At 36.8% G+C, this 25,968-nt stretch overlaps 1 protein-coding gene and 1 long non-coding RNA gene across 3 annotated transcripts in view; one reads left to right on the forward strand and one right to left on the reverse strand.

The window, feature by feature from the left end:
• LOC133520260 (uncharacterized) overlaps positions 1–25,968 on the reverse strand; it is a 380,113-nt gene that overhangs the window by 61,858 nt on the left and 292,287 nt on the right. The gene's annotated exons all lie outside the window — the stretch shown is intronic.
• Positions 103–24,004, forward strand: LOC133520243 (TBC1 domain family member 5). 2 transcript variants are annotated; one of them, XM_061854621.1, is made up of 13 exons: positions 103–889; positions 964–1,022; positions 7,602–7,736; positions 8,406–8,505; positions 9,256–9,372; positions 10,146–10,273; positions 12,059–12,109; positions 12,634–12,736; positions 13,193–13,311; positions 14,525–14,667; positions 16,363–16,513; positions 18,617–18,845; positions 20,857–24,004. In XM_061854621.1, the coding sequence occupies exons 1-13, from the start codon at positions 884–886 to the stop codon at positions 21,097–21,099; spliced, it is 1,584 nt and encodes a 527-aa protein (XP_061710605.1). In that variant the 5' UTR covers positions 103–883; the 3' UTR covers positions 21,100–24,004. The 2 variants fall into 2 exon arrangements, with proteins under 2 accessions (XP_061710605.1, XP_061710606.1); XM_061854622.1 differs by having other exon boundaries at positions 18,635–18,845.

The following is a 25,968-nucleotide window of genomic DNA, read 5'->3' on the forward strand; positions in this document are numbered from 1 at the left end:
TTTCTAAACATGTCCATAATTTTTGCAGCAAATATTTGTAATTATATGTAATAATCCCTATATCGTTTGAGCTCATTTAAAATCAAAATGCTAAAAAAAATATTCATAATAAAGCTTTGTTGTTAGTTTTTATATAATTAAGATCTTATATTCTTGATCCTACTTTTATTTTATCAGCATAATTCGACTTTTTATCGATATATTTATGCACTTTACTTGGACTGTCCCATGCTTTCTTCTCTTTTAAATTTTCTTTGGATAAAAAATAAATAAAAAACTCCAATGTAAAAAGTTATGTTTTATGATTTATTAATACTTACTTACAAAGGTGATTTATTTTTTTCTCATATTGCATATGATTTTTGATACCTACTTTTTATTGTTAGTTAAGATGATTATCTTATTTCAATTGTCTTATTTTTATATTATTCCCATCTATCTATCGCTCTTACAATATTTTAGGAAGCGATTAAGGTAGACGAACTGCGGTTTTAGGGTGAATAAATTACTGGTTTATTCCTATTATTTTATTTTTATTTTTCCAAGCATAGCATTTGCATTTTACAAGTAAAACTGATGACCATTATTTACGAGCCTACTAAAACAATCGATTGTGTGGAAAAGCATTGTTTATTTATTATAATTATCACAACACTAGTTGTAATAGTTGCTGTCATGTAAACTGACTAAACTGTAAACTTGTCATTCAAGCAAATGTCAAGCTAGAGTTAAATCAAATGTACGAAAAAGAAACAAATCTTAATTATTTTTGAAGATACAAATGGCATATTTGTAAAATTTAGTTATTTAACAACCTTACCTCACACTAAGTTTTATTACCAATTATTTTCATGGATGTGAAAATGTTCTAAATACCGGACGAATGATGGTAAGGTCGAACCACTGATAATTACAGTATTTATTGTTATTACTTATGCTAACGTGATATTTGTTTTGCTTTAGGATCACAAAGATGGTAACGGTTTACAGTCGCCGAGTAACAATACGGTCTCGGATTATGAGTAAGTTATTAATATCAGATTTGTTATCATTATTAGTTGTTTTTCTTTGTTTAATACATTTAACTTTGGACGCTGGCCTGTACGTCAGGGATCTTTAAACTTTTTTAGTGAGTGACTGCTTTAGAATATTTATTTAAGGAACTTTTAAATTAATCGTCTATCTGTGTCATTTAATAATAGGACATGTCTATGTAAAGACTTTCTAGGATTGCCTTATTAAAGGATTTTTTAGACCCTCGAGGTCCATGAAGGTGAGAATTTAAACAGTAGTTATAATAGACCAAGTTATAAATAAATAAATAAATATTATAGGACACTATTACATAAATTGACAAAGTCCCACAGTAAGCTCAATAAGGCTTCTGTTGAGGGTACTTAGACAACGATATATATAATATATAAATATTTTATAAATACTTAAATACATAGAAAACACCCATGACTCAGGAACAAATATCTGTGATCATCACACGAATAAATGCCCTTACCAGGATTTGAACCCTGGACCATCGGCTTCATAGACAGGGTCACTACCCACTAGGCCTAGTCCTTATGTTATGCCATATACTATCTCTCCTTATTGCCTGTTTATAAAAAAAGTATATTCTATAATGCCTGAATATTTACAGAAGAGATTATTTACTATGTCTTTGCATATGACATGAAAGAACCTCCCTTTAAGGGTTCATAAAGCCTGACCAGTAATATGTGATCATGCGCCATATTGCGGAATTTCATTGGAACTAAATTTTTCATACTATACTGAACTGTCACCCTATAGATGAGAATAACAGTGGCCTCTTGACAATGATCATATATTTCTGGTCGGGTTTTACATGTTATGTTAACCTTGCAAATAAAGATTTATGGAAAAAATAACTGCTTGAGTGATGAAACGTGACCATTGAATACTAATTCATGATTTTCCATTTGGACGTAATTTAGGGAAAAGGGATGTAATTTACAATTTGAACTTACTGTAAAAACAACCAATTTGAAAAAAAGAAATAATTTAATATAAAAAGTAATTTTATTTATTTTAAAAAGAAATGTTGTCATTGTTGTGTTTGAATGACAAAAGTTTGAGGATGGATTGCTTTGTTATGTAGAGCACTGTTCTTGTTATGTACTTCATGAAGTACATTTGGTATTCAGGAATTTCAATGTGTAGTACGGTCAAGGAATTTAATTTCAGTACCATTTCGTACCTTGTCACAGTGACAAACAACATGAAACTCGCTAGAGACCTCATACTATTGTCACTGTGACAAGTAGGGATTGCAATCCGGTCCGGCGGATCCGGTAATCCGGCCGGATCCGGCACTTTTCAGGAGCTACCGGATCCGGTCAAATAAAAAAAATGCCTAAATACAGCACGCACTGTGCGGTTTAGATGAGGAAAAGGCGACGGATGAGAGGTATGAACTTGAACAGAGCATAAAACGAATGAAAAAGTTTAAATTTAGTTAAATAAAAATATATTTATTATGACGATGACTGGGAACAGAAGTTGCCTTTCATGTTGGTGGCACGATACGAAAATTACATAAATACTGTAATAGAAGGAAAAATTAAACGATGGAGATGCCATGGAAGGCATTTGTAATTTATGCTAAAGAGAAGAAAAGAGTGTCATAATGTTGTGATTGGAGATTACAAGTAAACAAATGAGCAGGATTAAGTCGGCGGTACTCAACCGACTAGAGCTGGGCTAATCAATATGTGTTACATGTGTGAATGAATATAAGATTGAAAGTTTGTATTGAAAATGAATGTATGAAATGAAATGATAACATTGATAATCTTTAGTTTACTTCGATTTTATTTATATATATATGATAAAATATTGTTTATTTTCTATTCAAATTTGAGAGAGAATCTTTTGTATTTACAATTTCATCCAATCTTATGCAATTTCCTTAATGGTACATGCTACTCTACGTCTAGCCAATTCTATATTTGATCCATGTAACTTTTCTTAAGGAGTCCCTTTCCGCGATGGATTTCAATCCTACACTCTATTATTGTTCGCATGAGATCGTCGTGTCGTGTTCCATTCCCTATAATTTACCAATATACTTTTCTGTAAATAAAAAAAAAGGAGTTCCAATTCCCACCCCACATCCCATTACCGGGCTTTGGAAACTAATCAAATTTATAATTATTGTAAACGAAAATTTGAGCACTTGTGAATGGTTATATATAATAAATGACCGGTTTCATATTTGGGTTTTTAAGTGATATTGACAAAGTCACACTTTTTACTACTAAGGGTTATTTTATTGTTAAGAAGTTATTTATTAACTTCAAATTACAGATTTAGGAATAAGTATTACGCAAAAAACTAGAAAAATATGTCATTTAATTAATTTTGATATCCCTATACCAGGGGTTCCCAAAGTGTGCGCCGCGGCGCCCTGGTGCGCCGTAGAAAGTAAAGAGGGGCGCCGTGAGTTCTATCATTATCCGAAACCACAAATATTCGCGGGTACCTATTTGAGCGCTCGCATCGGTAAATAATATAGCGTCGTGTCACTCTTTTTCGACCGTGATTTTAAATTTACAAGGGCGCCGTTGCAAAATACTAAACTTGTAACTGCGCCGTATGTTGAAAAAGATTGGGAACCCCTGCCCTATACCAAACCGGATCCGGTCCGGCCGGATCCGGCCGGGTTATGGCCAAAATCCGGCCGGATCCGGCCGGATTGAAAATCAATCCGGTTTGCAATCCCTAGTGACAAGGTACGAAATGGGTCACAAATTAAATTCTTTGACTGTACTTCCAAAGCTGAAAGCATACAAAGGGTGTAGCAGGATAGCCTAGGAAAAATTGCCCCCAGCGATTTTGGGCCGAAACTGTAATCAAACGATGCCTTTTGGGGAGGTTATACTCTGCACAAAGTTTCATCCCTCTGTTACCCCCTGGGGGTGAAAAAAACCCGATTAACCCCAAAACTGTTTTAATTATTTTTTCCTAAACTATGAAAGTGACGAATTTCAAATTTCGTACAAATATGAATAAGACTAAAAGCTATGTGCTAAAAAAATATTAACCCCCTAACCATTGAAATTCTTGTAAAAAAAACAAAAATAAAAAAAGAATCAACCTGTATATCAAGTTTGGCTCATGGTACCACACCATTTTTTTTTTCAAAAATGAACCAGTTTATATTCTACATGATACAAAAGTTTCATGGACCTACTCCAGAAGGAACATTGCGAAATTAATATGTATTGGCTCTTTGGTGCGTACTATTCATTGAACTCCCACTAAGAGCCTTGCATTATTAATAAACAATGGCTTGCGATCAGACCGCTGGCGCTGCTCGTGCCCGATTTGAAAAAGGTGGGGATAAAGAAGTATGAATCAAACTCATTTGTATTTATAAAAACATTTTTAGGGTTCCGTAGTCAACTAGGAACCCTTATAGTTTCGCCATGTCTGCCTGCCTGTCTGTCTGTCTGTCTGTCCGAGGCTTTGCTCCGTGATCGTTAGTGCTAGAATGCTGAAATTTGGCATGGATATATAAACCAATAAAGCCGACAAAGTCGTACAATAAAATCTAAAAATTTAATTTTTTTGGGGGTACCTCCCCTACACGTAAAGTGGGGGTGAATTTTTGTTCTTTGCTTCAATCCTACAGTGTTGGGTATCGTTGGAAAGGTATTTCAAAACTAATAGGGGTCTTCAACAAACATTTTTTGATTAAGTGAATATATTCGGAGATAATCGCTCCGAAAGAAAAAAAAAATGTGTCCCCCCCCCCCCCCTCTAACTTTTGAACCATAGGTCCAAAAAAAATTAAAAAAATCGTGGAAGTAGAGCTTAAGAAAGACATTAAATGAAACCTATAGCGGACATGATCAGCTTAGCTGTTTTTGAGTTATCGCAAAAAGTTTCCCCTTCATAGTAAAAAGACATACTTTAATTAGGTACTGATTATGCAAATTTGCCTATTTGTTTAACTCACGTGAAAGGTACCGTTTCATCCCTTGGTTAACAATTTACTATACTTTAAGCTCCAGTTTAGCTTATTGTGACGGAAGAGTAACTACGGAACCCTACACTGAGCGTGGCCCGACATGCTCTTGGCCGGTTTTTTTAAATTATTTTGTTTTCGGGTCCGAGACGTTGCGTATTAAGCATGATACGAGTATAATGATTAGTAGCTACGAAATAGTACGTTTATTTTAATTTCGCAATGTTCCTTCTGGAGTAGGTCCATGAAACTTTTATATAATATAGAATATAAATTGGTACATTTTTGAAAAAAAAAAATGGTGTGTGTACCATGAGCCAAACTTGAGATCCATGTACAAATGAGTTTGATTCATACTTCTTTATCCCCACCTTTTTCAAATCGGGCACGAGCAGCGGTCCGATCGCAAGCCATTGTTTATTAATAATGCAAGGCTCTTAGTGGGAGTTCAATGAATAGTACGCACCAAAGAGCCAATACATATTAATTTCGCAATGTTCCTTCTGGAGTAGGTCCATGAAACTTTTGTATCATGTAGAATATAAACTGGTTCATTTTTGAAAAAAAAATATGGTGTGGTACCATGAGCCAAACTTGATATACAGGTTGATTCTTTTTTTATTTTTGTTTTTTTTACAAGAATTTCAATGGTTAGGGGGTTAATATTTTTTTAGCACATAGCTTTTAGTCTTATTAATATTTGTACGAAATTTGAAATTCGTCACTTTCATAGTTTAGGAAAAAATAATTAAAACAGTTTTGGGGTTAATCGGGTTTTTTTTCACCCCCAGGGGGTAACAGAGGGATGAAACTTTGTGCAGAGTATAACCTCCCCAAAAGGCATCGTTTGATTACAGTTTCGGCCCAAAATCGCTGGGGGCAATTTTTCCTAGGCTATCCTGCTACACCCTTTATACTTATGTTATCTGTTTAGGAAAATAATATCAAATTATGCCTTAATTTTACTTTCATTATTTTATCAAAAATTGTTGTCAATTATAGATTAATGTTGAATGACACATTGAGTGACCAAGATTTGATTTGCTTTGATATGTCACTACCCAAACCATTAGTAATTAATAATAACATCTTTTCAATTCAATTTTGGTTTCAGTTATTACTAGAAAATAGTGTATTGCTATTTTTTATGCACATCCTGCAAATATTTTTAAGACCTAACTTATAAATGTATAACTACTTTGTGAATTTGCAATAAAATGTTGACTATAGAATAAAATGTTTTAAGGCTAGAAACCCAATACGATACAAATTCCAGGAATGTGGCTAACTTTAAAATATTTATTCAAAGTTCAAACTTTACAGCACAGAAAAAACTCTATAAGCGAATTTAATTCCAGAAGGCATTGTCTACCAGTCAACTCTTAACCCTTTGAACGCCACGCCTATCAGGTGCCGCGGGTTATCGTATACCTTGTCTTAATGGACGAAGGTTGATATTGGGCTGTAGGTGCGTTAGTTGACGTCTTTGACAGTTTATGGGTTAAATAATGTAAATATTGACATATATCTAAGGACGGGCCTTTCGGGCACTAAGAATAGTGCTAGTTCAGTGGTGTCACTCACGAATTCGAGCCAATCGTGCAATTTAACGCAACTACACGTGATGCGAACTCATCAACCAATCGCGTTGTGGCGTAAGGGTCTCCCCAAACTAGTCGACGCCGTTTCGGCAAATCGCGTACGGAAAAAGCTTTATGTCAACGCAATAAGAACGAATAAGTCGTAAATCGGCTCGGCCCACGCGAAACGACGTCTTTCGACGGGAAAACGGCGTTTTGCCGTAAAGCTGTTCGCATTCGTACGACGCTGTTTGCAGCCTACCGCACACGTTCGCATTCATAAATCTCCTTATACCGCCGTACGGTGCCGGAAAGAGTTGAACGGCTCCGATCACGGCCGAGTACCTACGATAAGGACCGGTCAGAGCTGGCGGAAGCCGTTCAGCGTCTTCGACGGCCGAACTTAGCTGACGACGGCTGAACAGAGCCGATGACGGTAAAAATGCTGGTAAGCCTTTTTTTCCATGCCCGTCTACGTAAAATATCCATCATCACAGGTTATTATATAATATGTAACAATTACCAAGGAAAATAATCTTACAGGTCTGTTCAATTTCAAACTCAGGTTGTTACTAACAACCAGTCTCCAAAAATGAGATTTACGATTGCCGATCACCCGCTGTCCTACATCTGTTCGTCGGACTCAACGGCTGTACGTGTGCTGTCTGACGTCTCGACGGCAAGACGGAGCACGGGAGAGCCGACCGTCGCTTTTCAACTGTTGCGATAGCAAGTCGCAGGCGATCGGGCGTCTCTACGGCCGCAAGGAGGATGAGACTGCTAAACGCAGGTGTCCAACCGCGGAGACGGTCGATCGGCTAAATGCGAATAGTGTGGTGTAAAACACTCGGCGAAAGCCGACTCCGCGTCGACTGGTTTGGGGAGACCCTTAGACTGCACGATTGACTCGAATTCGTGTGCGTGACACCGCTGTAGCGGCCCCATTCTTATTGCCCGTAAGGTCAGTCCTTAGATATATGTCAATGAGTGTAAATTAAAAATAATTTATTTTGTTACAGTCTGCAATTGCCAGCATGGAGCTTAGAGTGCCTAAAGGCGGCGGCCGTCCAACATAAGCTCCAGCGGCCAAGGAGTCTGGCATGGGCCATACTGCTGAATGCCCTGCCTCCGCCAAATGCTGATATTGCTGGCAGGTAATAATAAAGACGTTTATCCGTTGGAGTGGTAGGCCGTCGACTCCCGACCGATTATGTCATTTAATTTTCAAATTTGATTAGTTGAACTAAAATCAAAATTCCAATAACACAAAAACAACATATGCAACTTGAAGAGTTCATATTTCACAAAAAAAAAGAATATTACATATAACCAACCAACAAAACCAACTATACGGTTTTTTTAGTATTAGAAAGAAGGTAAGCGATGTACACGTGTCTTTTTATTAAAAATCTCTTGATAAATAAGTCACAGCAAATATGTGGCATTATTTATGAAAAGGGACCTTATTGTTGATGGCGCTTACGCTGCACTGCGTCGCGCAGCGTTGTATTTGTATCGGAGCATCGTTTATAACGGCGGAAGTGCCATCGACAATAAGTCACATATGAGTGTAATATTGCAGTAATTTTTTTTAAATATTTTTTGTCTGAAAATAATACTTGTCATAAAAACCGCTATGAAAACTGAGGCGTCCTGGCGCCGCCGCCGTACAAAGAGGCCCGACTCCAGATAGAACGGAGACTAAAGGAAGCAGGAAGAAAAAGATATGACATAAATCTCATAAATACACACACACATACCTTTTTCTATCCTACGAAAGTTGAATGAAAAACACTTAACTTTTTTATTATATCTGGTTTCAGCCTGAAAACTCATAGGAATTTCTATAACGACATAAAGTCCAAGCTGTCGATGGACCCTCGGACCGTCATCGGCGACGACCCTTTATCGCAGAATGACGAGGTAAATCATATTTATATACTTTTAAAAGGCATGTTTACCATTCTCTTAGTTTTATGCCTAACGATTATCAAGTCCCAGAAAGGGAGGATGGGCCCTGTTAACAGTGAGTCCTGCATTTAGTTACACAGATTTAAGTTCTCATCTGTTAAAAAATATAGGCGAAACAAATTCCTACATTTGGGTTGGTTTCGAGCAATATACATTACATCACAACCCGAAAGGCTCCAGTAACTTCAGAATAGCAGACAACTTGTTTTTTAATGTGTAAGTATTTGTTTGTTTAACAAGCTGTTACCGAAGCGAACCAGCCTCATTAAGATAAATTAATGATTAGTTCAATAATATGGATAACGTGTTATAAAATTATAACTAATATTCTTAGGCATGTATTATGTCAAACCTGAATAAGCATAATTCTAATTGGACTTTAGGATCGAGTTTGTCATAGAAATAGTGAAGCTATACCAAAAAAAGAATGTCTCTTTCTTTCGGAAAATCCTATTAAAATGGTAATTCTGAATGAAAATGGTATCCCTTGACGGATGTTTTACCTCATAACTTCGTAAGTTCCCGTGTACTTGTAGAAGTACAAAATAGTAATAGCAGTTCTGACCTGGTATTTCAAACGCGATAATTGGACAAATTAACTACCGCTAAATGTACTCGTTTAGTTAAAATAATGTGCAATAATCATAATCTGCGAAAGTTTAAATTAATAAATAAAAAGGTTATTCCTTATATTGGTTCCAGAGCGCATGGAACCAGCATTTTTGTGACAACGAACTTAAGGCATTGATACTACAAGACGTGGTCAGGACGTTTCCTGACGAGCTCTACTTTAGAGATAAAGACGTTCAGGATATGATGGTAAGTTATAAGGAACCTTACCTACCTGTGATGAAAACTTGTGGTTGAAATTGAAAGTCTTTATTTCAGGTCTGTTGGCCCATAAATATATTATTAGTTTACACAGCACTTAATTATTTTTTTTTTTTTAATAATGCAAGCAGATGCTTCTTTAGAACTTCTTTATTATGTATTTCTTCAGCTTGTATTACAATCAGTGCTATACAGATTTAGCCAGACACCGGATTGAGCGTATTTAATAAGATTACAGCGTTTAGATATAAATCTTACGTGTTATAAATTACAGTTAGTTTCATTCCTTAATAAATGGTTTCTTATTCTCAAGTATCTTAAATACGGTGGGCCTGAAAAAAAAACTGTCATTTTAACACTTTGCACTTTGAACAAGTATCTGTTTGCGATTTCGTGTAAGTATTCCCGTAACCGTACCTCGTTTACTCGTACAAAACTTGTATTTAAGACTTGCTGTACCCTATTAGGGTCCATGTGAAACTCACAACTATATTGTAACACTTGTACTAACCATGGATGTAATAAATAAATAAATGAGGAATAACGATCATCTTCATCCCTATTTTCAATCCAGACTGCCGGTGAGTAAGGTTGCCAGAGCTTAACGAGGGGGGGCGAGTTTAAGGTTGGCAACGCGCATGTAACTCCTCTGGAGTTGCAGGCGTACAAAGGCTACGGAGACTGCTTACCATCCCGCGGGCCGTATGCTTGTTTGCGACCGACGTAGCATAAAAAAAAAACATATTTTTTTCTAAACGCAGGTGCAAGTATTATTCTTCTGGGCGCGCTCTCACGCCCACGTGGGCTACCGGCAGGGCATGCACGAGGTGCTGGCGCCGCTGCTGCTGGAGCTGCACAGGGACAGGACACACGCGCCGAGAGACCTGAGGTATGTTTCACAAGCTATAAAAAAAAAAAAATTAAATGTCATCAAGTTGGTCTTTTTTTTTTTTTAATGGCTTCGCGCTCCTGGCGCATTCAGCCAGACGAGTAAAAGAGTTGGTCTTATGATAGAGATCGAACGTGGCAGGAACTAGGTGATAAAACAACGCAACCTCTTTTAGTTTGGGTTTGTTACCATGACAATGAGTTGTAAATGTTTGTTAAAAAAAACTAGTAGCCCAGTAGATTTATGTATTAAAAATAAAATTATTGAGAAAATTTGTTTTCGTCACATACGAATCGAATACATACATTCTCTACTACGAAAATTGCAACCTTCTGTTGGCTTTCACATAGTCGGGGTAAAAAAGACGGCATTTGTAATAAATGCGATTATTAGTGCTTCTATATAGGAAATAAATTGCCGCGTGTCAAGTTCCGTACGTGACCGCAATGCGAAGTGTATTGGGTAGTGGCTCTTCACCGCAAATCACGTATTTTGTTTACTGTGGCTCAAACGTTTGATGAAGGTTATCGTTTTTCTGCACATCAGCTAGCGCTACTGCGAGTAATTTCAAGATACATTGAGGCTTGTTAATCAGCTGTTTGTAAAAAAGTAATAGTTATTTGTTTTACAAGGGGGCAAAGTTGTTGTTTAACCGCTCGTGCTAATATTGATACCCGAGCAAGCGAAAGATTCCAAAATTGAACCACGAGCGTAGCGAGTGGTTCTAGAAGTGGAATTTTGAGCGTTGCGAGAGTTTCAAGGCACGAGGGTTAAACAAACTTTTCCTCCGAGTGAAACACAACATTTTTCACCACACCAACGCGAGGAAAATACTAACTATGAAATATCAAAAAAAAAAAACCAACCAAATCAAATCCAAATGAACTTAATTAAAAATTTATCATCCAAAATCATCATTTAAAAGTCGATTCTACCAGCTAACATAAGGAGACGACTCAAAATTTGCATCTGATATCTGATTACTTTGCCCCACATGTGGATAAAATGCAACTTTCTCATTCGTTTGTGAACAATCAAGAGGGCCTTTACCAGTTGGTGTGGTGAAAACAATAATATGAATTAACAAAGCTTTATACAGTAAGATAATTTTATACCTATTTGTTAATTTAATTTATAATTGATGGAGACAAAACAAGTTAAACAATGTACCTAATCATCAGAGCTTATGTTATAAAAATTAATAAAATTATAAATAATTTCCATTAGTTTATCAATATACCTTAATACTCATATTACTCATCTTATGTTATAATTTAACGTTAAAATACCCTACACCTACTAAATATTTCTGATTGGCCCATTGGTTGACTGGTAGAGAATACCTTAAGGCAGTAAGTCCACCATTTTGTACAAAGATTAAATAAATAAACCATAGCCTCGTAAGAGCTCCCAATTATACCAATAAACCGTATCATAACCGGTAACCCTTCAAACATGACTTTTAACCTTTTGACCGCCAAAGACGTCATAAGACTCGCGCGGCTACAGCCCAATATCAACCTTCATGCGTACCGACAAGGTTCACGATTACGCGCCGCGTACGATAGGCGTGGCATTCAAAAGGTTAAACGTCACAAGAAGAATAACTGCCGAATGTACTACATAAAGCACTTAAACTTGATCTCCAATTTTATCGGCATTTTTTAATAAAACGACAAACACTAAAATGTCAAAAATTCAAAAACTCTTCATGTACCTAGTATTTAAACAATGCAGGACTTACTTAACTACAAGAAGTATTTAATGATGTATTTTTTTTTTCAGTAATACATTAAAATATATCCTGGAAGAAGAATATTTGGAACATGACAGCTAGTAAGTTGAAAATAGTTCCTATATTATTAGTATATTACGAAATCGACGAACAAGTACTAACATTGCAAAAACACTGCTGTGTCGAAAATAAAATACATTAGAGAAACAATTTATTATTTAAGTATGTTTTTGGTTTTAATTAAAATATTTTTAATGATTGCATTAAATTACACGTAAATTTGTTCACGGAGAAGCAATTATTTCGAAATGTAATAAAATGAAATCGTATGGGTTGACTAATTGTGTTTATAAAGAAGAAGTCTTAACGTCTTCTTTAATATAAACTACATGGTGAGAGGTGAGACATACTCGCGCCTAAACCGGGCTTGAATATTTCTACTAAATTTTACGAAAACTAAATATAATATTAAATTTAAGTATTGATGATTTTTGCTCATATGAGTCCGATTCATGGACAGGTCAAATGAAGCCTTACATCATGTTATTAAATCTCGAATAAAATATTTCTACAAAATGCCGTCAGCATAAAAACTAAAAAAATAACACCTATTATAATTTACCAGCATGATGTTCAGCGCGGTGATGAAGGGTCTGGAGAAGTTCTACACGACGGGCGACGTGGTGCCTTCGTCCTGCGGTCGCCTGCCTGTCTCTAAAGTCATCCACGTGAGTTATGACCGTAACTTGTTTACAATTCAGTATTTCCAATTATTTTTGTTTTCTTGACGTGACAACCTGGGCATAAAATCCTTTGTAATTTAACCTTTTGAACGCACCGCGTAATCGTGAACCTTGTCCGTACGCATGAAGGTTGATATTGGGCTGTAACCGCGCGCGTCATATGACATCTTTGGCGGTCAAAAGGTTAACAAAACTTTCGAAATTTCGCGACTCATTATATTTGAAAAATACTGGGTTACATTAAATACTTAGGTAACCTTAAGTCTTTGTGTACTCCTACAAGTACTAATTAAATATTAACGCTAGAAGTTCACACCAAGGATGACTGCTGAATGTTCTTCACCAAGTACTAATACAATTATTAGCTTCCATTTTCCACCTGTTTTTTCTATAAAACTATAAAAACTGGTAAATATTCGTTCATGCTATTTTAAATTTCAGAACCCGAACGAAGTAGTAAGATATTTGGACAAGGTGCGAGAAGAATGTTTGACGCCGCTGGACAACGAATTAGCCACACATTTAGCTCAATGTAACATTTCTATGGAACTTTTTGGAATGTAAGTGAATTTCTCTCTTTTAGCAGTCGGTTTACAGGTTTTTTCATAACCTATCAATAGTACTTGGGTTTTAACTTAAGATTTGCAATAATATCTCACATGACGGCAAGACGCAATAGGCAAATATATCTAAATCGACTCAAACTACCTTACCTTAGTTACAGAGTTATACAAGCGAGTAATATATATTTGCGCGGTTCGCCGACCCTTTTACTGGAGAAAAACGGCTGTTGTTATGAAATTAATGAGGGTATAACATTTGAGATCCATTAGGTTATCCATATTATTTATTACTAGATAGGTACAGTCAGCGTCAAATACTTTGTAGCAACCAAAGTAGCCAAATAGTTCGGTACACCATATATTTAGTATGGTGTACCGAACTATTTGGCTACTTTGGTTGCTACAAAGTATTGGCCACTATTTGGCCAAAATATATAATATACATTACGATGCAAACTTCTAACGAAAATTGGTTTGAACGAGATCTAGTGAGTAGTTTTTTTTAATACGTCATAAAATTAAAAAAATTTTTTTTTCGTCAAACCCATACGTGTGGGGTATCTATGGATAGGTCTTCAAAAATGATATTTAGGTTCCTAATATAATTTTTTTCTAAAGTGAATAGTTTGCGCGAGAGACACTACCAAAGTGGTAAAATGTGTGTCCAAAGTGGTAAAATGTTGAACGAGATCTTTTTTTTAATACGTCATAAAGGAACCCTTCATGGGCGAGTCCGACTCGCACTTGGCCGCTTTTAATACATATGTTAGTTATTTTGCCTAACGAATACAGCATGAAAAATGATTCCATTTTTGAACGATTCGTAACAGTGCCTGTACATCGTAAGGCGGTCTTCACAATGGATGTAGACCCATACGCCGCTGCGCTGTGCTTGCTCATATACCGACATATTAATTTGACAACTGGTCTGTCCTAATCGGCACCCTGCCTATGCAGCCGATGGTCCTGGGTTCAAATCCTGGTAAGGGCATTTATTCGTGTGATGAGCATGGATATTTGTTCCTGAGTCATGGGTGTTTTCTATGTATTTAAGTATTTATAAATATTTATATATTATATATATCGTTGTCTAAGTACCCTCATCACAAGCCTTATTGAGCTTACTGTGGGACTTAGTCAATTTGTGTAATAATGTCATATAATATTTATTTAAGTAATTATTATTATTTATTAATATAGTATTTCGTAGTCGGTGGCTCCGGCTGCTGTTCGGGCGCGAGTTCCCGCGCGCGGAGCTGCCGGCGCTGTGGGGCTTCCTGTTCGCGGACGGGCCCCTGCTGCCCAACATACACTATGTCGTCGTCGCCATTTTGATAGCAATGAAAGCTACGCGTAAGTATATAAAATAGTTATTTGTGCAACAAGAGAGGAAAGTTACTTTTTCTTGCGAGTGTTGATTGACTGTTACTCGAAAACACGAGATGTAAAATAACTTTGCTCTCGTGTGACACATACAACTTCAAAAAATCAATATCAAGTAAAGTCTTTATTCCTGTATTCGTGGCCTTCACTAAATTAAAAAGCTACTTTGTCTCACTCCCTGGAGTGATGAAAGTAGGCTTGTTCGAGCTGCTGAGTTGAAAGAAACATTTATTGTCTGGCAACAAAGGCCCGCAGATACCGATACAGACTAACATAAATACAATAGGTATAAGTGTTATAACCTTAGAAACTAAAAATCTTTTTATTTTTTTGCTGCGTCACCTATTCTGTAGGTTTCAGCAGATCTCCACGGAACTGCCAAACGTTCTTTACGAAGAACAAAATACAACTGTTATAATTTTTGGCAATCGAAACAAAGCAATTACATTACTTTGTTTTTGAACTTTGACAGCCAATTTGATCTAGCATAGCCTAAATGCGTATCGGAGGCTTTGAAGTTCCCAAGTAGCAAAAGTGTGGATGCCGAAAGTCAATTTGTAAAGTTGTCATGAGTTTATATCATCATTAAATCAGTCAAAATAAATGTATTGCTAACTATAAGTCTTCCCCAAAGCTCCCCGCTAGTATATTGACCGCATCCAACGATTCTCTATGTAATTATATCTTCGGTCCATTTTTCATTTTGGAATCATTCGTTTTCATATTAGTACGAGCGGTTAAACAATAACTTTGCCCCTCATAAAACAAATATTCCACTTTGTATACAGGGTGACCTTAGCCATTGGACAAACCCTGAAATCCCACGTAGGGTTACTTCTAAGGAATGCTCTGACGTTAACATTTTTTTAATTAGAACAAAAGATAAAAAAATATTTTTTTCTAACAAAAGTTATTTGCAATCGTCAACAAAAAGAAACACACTGTGTTAATCTTTGGCAGTTTTTGACAATTTGTTCGAAATATTTTGATAATGATGACATTTTTCAAAAGTCAGTAGTTTATTAGTGTCATAAATAAAAAAGATAAACAAAAAGGTCGAAGAAGGTTCCATTCTATTCTTTGAGGATATTACCTTAGGAGCTACTAACACTTACAGTCTGCTCCAAAGTAAAAAATGGTACTTTGTTAATGTCTTCGAAACCGCTACACCGGTTGTTATGATACTTTGTACACTGGTTCTAAATACCCTAATGCATATGTACATTTCGGCTCTGTCCAATGACTAGGGACACACTGTAGTATAGACTATCTCCGGTGAGAAGTAAATTGCGGCGCTTATTTAATCATTAAATTTATCGTGTCTTATTGGCTTTCGCAAAAAAAAAAAAAACATATCATTGGAAATTCATGTCTGAAACGGTTACCTACGAGACAGGCTTAGTCTAGTGTAGGAGCCAGTGAAACCTATTGAAAATCTTAAATGTACATATACTGCTTCTTAGTTTTAAGACTGAATAATTTCAATTTCTGTGTAAGTTATCTTGTGTACAATAAATAATTTTTTAATTTTACTTTACTTTATGCTAAACTTATTTGTATCAATTTTGTTTTTACCTGAACAAATTTTTTGTTTCTTTTTCAAATATAATTAACCCCTCTGAACGTACTTATGCCTGAAACGCACGATTTTGTTTGATGTGTCAGTAATGGACGCGGACTCGGGCGTGGTCCTGTCCGCCTTGATGCGGCCGCCGCGACTGCCAGCCTCGTACGCGTGCGCGCTCGCGCTGCACCTGCGCCGCCCGCTGCGCCACCCGCGCCCGCCGCCGCCGCCCGCAAGGGACAATGACCAAGAGTGAGTCATCTTTTACCACAGACATCGCGATTTACAAAGACACACATCACACGTAACTGCAATTTTATTTGTAAATTGCTACGATTCTGGCTGCACAACTGAATTGTATTAAACATCATTTTACAGTACATATGGTGTTACTCTACCGCACTAGTACGAAAATCAGCATATTACGTTAGTGTCGAACATTTAAAGGGCCATATGTACTGTAAAACGTTGTACGAATACATGTGCGAATATTCTTATTTTTCGCACTTATATCGTAATGTACTATTATACTACAACAGCTTCGGTGCACTCCCTAATTTTCGTAAATATTTTTAATTTATACGAGTTGTAATTATTGTGGGCGCCAATGGAACGAGTGGTCGCGCTCCCATACTAAATTAGTCTGGGAACGTCTATTGTGGGAGCTCGATTATCTTACGTGCTTCGTCCAGTAATTAAGCTGGTCTGTGCCCTTAACCTAAAAGACCAGCACGCGAATAATGGAGGGCTTTATCCACATGATAAAATAAGTGTAATTTTTTAACAGCACACGATTGAAAAAGATATATATTGTCTTTATCACGAAGTCACTTAGACAATAACACCATCATATTCGTGCTGTTGTTGGTACAACTCCTCCGATACAAAGATGTTCAGAAACGACACATGAAAAGACACATTGACGCCTCTCAGTAGGAAGGTTTGGCAGCACATCGTCCTGAGTGGCGCAGGCTGGTGCAGGGCAATGTGCGCGATTTCGAGGAGCAACGTAAAGTTAACCTCGACGCTAAACGCGACGAGCTGAAAACACGCCAGCCTGCGTCCATTCACTACCACTACGTAGCTGGTGTCCTCACGTGCCCTCAATGTGCATGGGGTCACCTCGAAGATCGGCTACACCAGCCATCTTCGGGCGCACGAGCGCCGAGCTAACTAGGAGTCGAAGTGGTCGCCATGGTCGAAATCGGCCGGAAGGGATCATCACTGTTCTTGATATCTCAAATACTAAAATGACAGTTTGATTATTCCAAATCTTCAATTGGTCCATTTTAATGTTAATATGGTACAAAAGTAGGTCGATTATATTAGTATATGGAACATAACAATCGAGTTTATCAACTTCTCAAAACAAGGGAGTTATTCTCGAGTATCCGTATTTTTTATGTATGACCACTTCAAATTTGTTTCCCGTGTCGTGTAGTCCGATTTTAATAGATAGTAATGTATTCGTTTGACCAAAGTTTCATACAAAGTCCGTAGATATTTGATTTAAAAAAGTCATCAAAAAAGCATTTATTTGTCCAACATAGGTATATATATCTCGGGACAGGTCCCATATACATCATCATTGTATCACTATGCAACAGTTGTATAAGAAAGGTCAAAAAAGGCGAGTGGCGTGAGTTACAATGCGAGCTGGAGCCCAACATTGTAAAGGAATACGCCACGAGCATTTTTTGACCCACTTATACAACGTTGCATACAATACTTTTCCTACGAGTCAACAAAAATAAATCTTAATTTAGGTAAACAAAGCAAACGTATATAGCTAAGATACGCGAGCATATCTTGTTACGCGCCCGGCCCGCCACGATCCGGCCGGTCGGCGACACCTTTTCGTAACTCATGAGGCCCTGGTACTTGCTCTTTGCTAAATTAAAGTTTTGGACAGTTTTTTTCTCGATTTTGGCCACAGTAGCCTATGGAGACTAACAACCAACGCTAAGCGGTTTTCGTAGTCACGGGTGTCACATGCGTGTTTCTGACTTATGGAGCAATTGTTTCTACTATGCAACCAAATGAACATTTTGTAAGTTGGCAGCAATGCACTTAGTTTGAAACTGCATTAGTTTAGATTTTATTAGGTTGGTAGCCATTAATCGCAGTAATGTTATAGCGATTTTAAAGCACAAGTGCAACAGCACTTGTGCTTTAAATTTCTCATAACAATGAGGAATAGACAATATAGACTTTTCTTGAAACCTTTTATGTATGTTCTTACATTCGTGTTAATGAACGTATAAATTGCAGATAACAGTAGAGGAATAAGAAAAATTACGAAAACTCCCGTAACCCCACTAACCCCATTCGTACAAATAATTAAATCCCAAAAAGTATGTCGACGTACGGCAGGGCCTGGGCGCCGGAGCAGCAGGGCCACGCCTGGGGCAGCGCGGGCTCGGAGTCGGGCTCGGAGGGCGTGGCGGAGGGCGCCGACGTGGCGCGCTCGCTGGCGGCGCTGGGCCTGCTGCGCGCGCAGCTGCCGCCCGCCGCCGCCGCGCTGGCGCGCGAGCTGCGAGACTCGCCGCCGAGCGTGCGCGCGCCGCTGCAGACGATACTCAAGGTGCCTATTCTGTACAACCTCACTTACGTATGTCTCTATCGCAAGTATATCCACGTGTAGCGCGTCGCAGAGGGCGGGGACACATATCGCGCCCGCTCGCCGCTCCGACCTGCTGAGCAGTTTCCGTCCGCTGCCGCTGCACTGGCGAGGGAGTTGAGGGATCCTCCGTCAAGAAGTGCGGCGCCGCTGCACAAGATACTTAAAGGTGCACAGATAAAAAAGATATCTTAATTCAAAACGCAAAACTCTCTTGCGCACGGTTGCTTAAATAAAATAATAAATTGCTTAGTCCAATAAATATGTCTTGAGTTAAAAACAACATAATTTTTTAAAGGAAAATAAAAATTATTTAGTTTTATCTTTACACATTTTTAAAGCGAATGGTAGTGATTTGAGTTAAGATATTGATTATTCGCCGCAAGAAAAAAAAGTCTTAGAAAGAGATATAGCACGCTCTTAAAAAATGGTTTTATCTTGAGTAACTCTACCTCAAACCAAAAATATTACCAAATTCAAAAGAAGAAGCACCAACATTTTCCTTTGAGACTTTTAAGTTTTTAGGCAAGAGCGATTAATTCTTGGTTTGATGTTTTCAATATACAGTCAAGAGCTAAAGCTATTTTAAAAAAGAAGCATCAAAACTTTGGTTTGAGACTTTTAAGTTTTTATACAAAAGCCATTAATTCTTGGTTTGATGTTTTCAACCTACAGTCAAGAGCCAAAGCTATTTCAAAGAAGAAGCACCAAAATTTTCCTTTGAGACTTTAAGTTTTTAGACAAGAGCGATAAATTCTTGGTTTGATGTTTTCAACCTACAGTCAAGAGCCAAAGCTATTTCAAAGAAGAAGCACCAAAATGTTGCTTTGAGACTTAAGTTTTTACGCAAGAACGATTAATTCTTGGTTTGATGTTGTCAATATACAGTCAAGAGCCAAAGCTATTTAAAAGAAAAAGCACCAAAACTTTGGTTTGAGATTTTTACATAAAATAGTATCAATAAATTTGATGAAGGGGACAAAAGCGCTGGTGGCCTAGCGGTAAGAGCGTATGACTTGCAATCCGGAGGTCGCGGGTTCAAACCCCGGCTCGTACCGATGAGTTTTTCGGAACTTCTGTACGAACCTTTGATATTCACCAGTCGCTTTTCGGTGAAGAAGAAAAACATCGTGAGGTAACGGGTAAGTAAAAGGTAAGTTTAACCCTCTGGGTTGAAAGGTCAGATCACAGTCGCTTTCGCAAAAACCAGTGCCTACGCCAATTCTCGGGATTAGTTTCCAAGCGGACCCCAGGCTTTTTATAGCTCGGATAGAGAATTTAATTTTTTAGCTTAAATAATAAACTTTGAAATATTTTATATCTTGACGCAAGAATTTTATTGTTTCCTTATATAGGAAACACAAAATGTCTTGACACAAGAGTATTTACTTGGCTGGAGAACTATTTTTTTTCTGTGTGGGTATTCTGTGCCCAGAAGTTAGGCTTAGTTTTAGAAATATAGCCCCCCTTATCACGAAATATACATCAACAAGCAACGTCAAAAGCACGACTCGAACCCATTTGGTTATTTATACATTTTGTGTGAAATCTCTTGAAGATAAAATGTTATGTTATAAAAAGCGGGAATAACTTTAGTACGATCCTAATAAAATAAATAACATTGAACTGGGCAAATATTTCATAGAACCTATGGTCACGGGTACAAAGAATAGTTATTGCGAAAGCCTCCAACAAAGTTAGAAAACGATCAGTAGGGCTAAGATGGTCGGCTCTTTATCATTTGTCACCATGCCTGTCATGTTCTAACAAGTACGTAAGCGCGAAAGTGACGGGCATAGTGACAAGTGATAAAAATCGAACCATGCTGCCACCGCTGGTCAAAATTTAATGACACCATGAAATGCACTCGGATCATTATTTACTTAAGACATGCTTATGTATATCCAACAGTGCATTTTGTTTGGCTAACATGATGAAAATAAATGTTCTTATAAACTCTAGTGTCTATTTCCAGCTGGCAGCTCTTCTAGAATGCCGCAACCACGCCCTCATCGACGTAGAAACTGCCCTCGAGGCGGCCGAAGCGGGCACCGAGCAAATCGGACGACGGAAAATAGTTCCCGTCATAGTCAACCACAAACCACAGCCGAAACCGGCGGCTAAAGTTAAAGAAGTGCCGTTAAAACTGTTCCATAAGACGGAGTGTTTCAATAGTGATCTGCCGTGCTTGGACCCGCTGAGACTTAGGACTGAATGATTAAGGGAGTTATAGGGTTAAGTGAAGTGAAGTGCAACTGTATTAAAGTGATAACAAATATAGTGGTTGGTGTAAACGGTTAAAGTGATGAATTTGTGGGAATAAAAGTTTCAACAGGACGAAATGATTGATTAATATTGGAGAGATGGTACAAATAGTTGTTTTTTAAATACAGAAAAATGTGATTAACAGTCACAATACAACTCTAAAACTCATTAAGGATAATTACAGGATTTAAAAGATATAAGCAGAGCCCGTACATTTCATACCGTTGACGCAAAAATAACATAATTTAATAGACATAGACATAGAAATTTTTTATTCAACATCACATGAAATGGCAGAGTTAAGAGACAGTGACATTTAATACAAATAAGCCTTAAATTCAGACTTAAAAACTAAGAAATTGAGTTGTATATATAAGGGAGAAATATTCATGAGTGTTAAAAAGGAGCTTGCCTCAGCATAGTGTTGCAGTGTATTTACTACAACGCTGGTTTTCAGGCAGACCCTTGATATATTATCCCTTACTCGCTGTTAGTCGGAAACTAAATGGCTTAGAGTTATGTTATTATGTTTGAGTGTACACTATATGTATTATAATTTGGACAAAACAAGTGCTAATGTGGTGTGAGCTAAAATGAAAAATAAAGTATATTAACTTATAAGATTGATACGAGAAAGATAACATAATGTAAGATATACATGCGTGCAAATATACTTAAAAAGGTAAAAATTAATAAATAAAGACATAAGGGAGACATACAGGGAGTTTTTTTATAACACTACAAATTTAGATACTTAACTTACAAGTATATATTGGCACGTAGAAAAATAAATACCTGTTACGTAAAATACACTGTTAAAAAACAAAAAAACGTATTTTTTAATAAATATTATTTAGTTGAGTGACAATAAGATGCAAGTCAGACGTTTCTGTACTGATTGACAAGAATCTTTATCAGTTAACTAAAGAGGTTGACAAAATGATTTATTATTGCAAAAAAACGAATTGTGATGATGTGACGTAATTTTTCTGTCAACGGCATGACATGTACGGGCCCTTGATATAAGTGTGATAGAAAAGTGATAAAGTGAAGTAAGAACGAACAAGAAACAATACTGATAGTGATAACACTGATCGAACGATGATTCGAGAATGAATATTAATAATAATGAAGTAGAAAGATTAATTCCAATCAAGTTGAACAATTATTGATTTTGGATGTAACAAATATAAGAATAGGTAAAGTAAAAAAGCAATAATTTACAGGAATTCTTATTAATTAATCTAAGTTTACCTTTGTTTATTAATACGTCAGTGAAACAAATAAGTAGCCGTACCATGAGTTGACACTTGACGTTTAAGTTAGACCCTGCGTAAACTTGATCGCAGTCCAACTAGTTCGCACTGATGTATTGGTGCGATAGAGAGGGAATGCGATCGAGTCCGCGCAGTCGTAAAAGTCATATTCCATCTCGTGGTAGCCGTGCAGTTCGTGCCCGTAACAGACGTAAAAAATGCAATGTATAAAACAGTTGAATTAATTACTTAAGGATGTGATAGTCATAAGTGCAAATGAGTTTATATATTATAAGGATTACCAATCATTATGTTTATTACCAATCATTAAGTCATGAATTATATTCATTAGTATTATATATGGAATAATATTTACAACATCAATAAATTGCTCTGAGAATTGCTTAAGATAATTATATGTAATACTGTCTTACTATTCATAAGTGATATTTGAACTTGAACTTATGGATCGTGTCATTCACGAAGACGCGTGCTTTGGCACCTATTGTCATGTTAGTAAAGGTTAGATTTGAGAAATATGCACGGCATCGTGAATGACGAGATTTAGCAGATGTGTGATTTTACACTAAACTCCTAGTATTTTTTAAACTGCTGTATTAACGCCTAATGTACTACACGAAGTACATACCATGAATAGTGATTTACACTAAAGCGGTTTTATATCAATATTATTGTTATGTACAGCAATTTTCATTTCTTTATTTAAACTTTGCTCAAAATACAAACAAATATTGTTAAAATGGCGGACTTTAATGCCTAATGGCAATCTCTATCAGTACACCCGGCCAAACAGACATGTAAAAATGGTGCAAGGAGAAAGAAATATGAAATATTAGAACTTAGAACTATCGAAAACAACTGAAAAACATGATTCAATTTTTAATGTTGCCATTTTGGAAAAAATTGCTGGAAAAACGAGATATCAAATATTTGTGCTTCGTGTAGTACATTCGGCACTCATTGTTACTGTAAAGTTTATATCACGGCTGAACTACCATTAATTTATACTTGTAGTAAAGTCACGCTTAAAATATTGATACAGACAATGTGCCAAAATGATGTACACACTACCTTAATATGTATATGAGCAATAAGGTAGTGTATACATATTTTTTGCACTTTGTCCGGATATTTTCAGACGTGACTGTGTACGGTCGCGGAAATTGATTCTTTAGCAACTTGCGGTTCAAGTAAATTTGGCTGTACATACTTATGGTAAGAGCTGTCCATTGTAACGTGACACGTTAACTGCTAAAGAATCAATTTCCTCGACTGTACATGGTGAAGATAATAACCATAACTATGTACACGTAATTTGTATGATAACTTTGTGTTCACATAGACGAAATGTAAATAAAATATTAATATAGTTAGGAGAATCATGTCAAATATATTATGAAAGCTAAACTGCTGCCATAATTTGTAGCTTTTATAAATGACTATCAAAAATCGTTGAAGCTTTCGTTTTTGATGTAAATAAATTTAATATACAATTATAAAGTACCTATGCCTTCCTTTTCGCGAATTAATTAGTATATCTAACATATTAACGTAATTAAATAAAATGAATAAATTGAAAAATCAAGTAAGCGTTTATTATTGAGTCCATTCAAATATATTCAATAAATTCTCGGCCTGATATAGGTACCGAGGCTTCGCACGGACGTACGAAAGAAAATTCTCTCTTAGATTTTACACATTTTATACTATTAATCTTTGCTTATTAAGTATTTATTATTCGCTTTTGATTAACGCAATCCAGTTTTTACTATACAAATATTCAAATTACGTTGAATACATTAATTATACCGTGTGTAAATTCTTTACGGTTAAACCCTTAAATGGTGGTTAGCATAGGATCTAAGAAATATATTGAGATAATTTACATTCAAATTAATTCGGCCCGCAATGTAAAGCAACACAACTTAAGAGATACGAGCTTTTTATAGTAACTGTTCAACGCTTGTTGGTTATAAAAAGCTCTTATCTCGTAATATCATGTTGTCTCGTAACGTTTGCAGTACATTGCAGCTCGGTAAATTTTAACAAAATAATTATTGGGTCATAATTCATGATTACTGGTTTGATTTATTGCTTGTGTTGGATTTACACTTTGTATAATTTAATTATGTAGAAGTAAAGTGCATTTGGTATAAGTAGGTAAAAAATACACGAAAATCCAAATTGGATTGAAGTTTGGGAGGACAATGAGACCGGGTTATTGCAAAGACATACAATAACAATGATTTCACTAGTTATCGAGACAGGCGGTGACACGCCGCCCACTAGATGGGCCCCTGAAAATGCCGTCGTGAAGACGACCAGGAGCAACACCGGTGTGAGCGGCTCAGGGGTGTCGAGAGGTGTACGCCGCTTTCTACCCAGTGGCTGATAACAGCCACTGTGCCAACTCGCGTCTTATGCAAGTTTTCACTTCCACCCCTGGAGCATTTAGCTCTAACGACTCCTCTCTGGACGGCCAATGAAGGCAAGCCAGAGCTGAGAGTCCTGCGCCTGCGAAGACACGCCGGAGACCGAGACCCTGACCGACTCTCGGGAGTACTCGGGTCCGTGGGGTCGTTACTCCCCAACACCTCGCCACGAGCTACCCTGCGGGCTTATTATTATCATACGTGATTGAGTCCCGTTTTATAGTTAATAACCAGCATCTATAGCTTTACAAGAAGAGTGGTCTCCATACGTGAAATAATTACCCGCTACCTACTGAACAGTAGCGGGTAATTATTTCACGTTATATTTGAAGTCAATCAGAACAAACTAATTTTTACATAAAATGGCTGTTATCGTATTTGTTTGTGCAATGAAATCCGGTAGTGCAAGTTTTATCATTAATTTAGATTATTTAGATTTTTTGATGCAAATGATCAAATAGGTATACTAACTAAGATAGAAAATCAAATGGATAAAAGCTATCCTGGACCTTAAAGGTATTAAGTTCTTAATCTTATTGGTTGTCTAGCGGGCTTTCCATACTGTATATTAGCAAATTAAAAAAGATTCCGCTTTATATATATACCATATACCTGTTGAATTGTTGATCTATTTATAAAATAAATAGGTTTATGGAAATATTGAGAAACTGATTTTATTTATAATGAATAAGATATTCCTGACGGTTTCCTTTGCACTTTTATCATGGCATTAGCCAGTCAATTTTTTTGTTATACTACGTCAGTGGCAAACAAGCATACGGCCCGCCTGATGGTAAGCAGTCTCCGTAGCCTATGTACGCCTGCAATTCCAGAGGAGCTACATGCGCGTTGGCAACCCTAACACTCCGCACCCTCGCTTATTGAGCTCTCTGGCAACCTTACTCACTGGCAGGAACACAACACTATGAGTAGGGTCTAGTGTTATTTGGCTGCGGTTTTCTGTAAGGTGGAGGTACTTCCCCAGTTGGGCTCTGCTCTAGATCTGGAATCAGACCAATTCTGAGACCTGCCTATCAATTTAGACACGAAAGACACTGAAATCTGAGACTAGTCTGTGCGGAATGAAAAGAGTTGTGATATATATGGGATTGG

Source organism: Cydia pomonella, chromosome 8, assembly GCF_033807575.1.
Source record: "Cydia pomonella isolate Wapato2018A chromosome 8, ilCydPomo1, whole genome shotgun sequence".
NCBI lineage: Eukaryota > Metazoa > Arthropoda > Insecta > Lepidoptera > Tortricidae > Cydia > Cydia pomonella.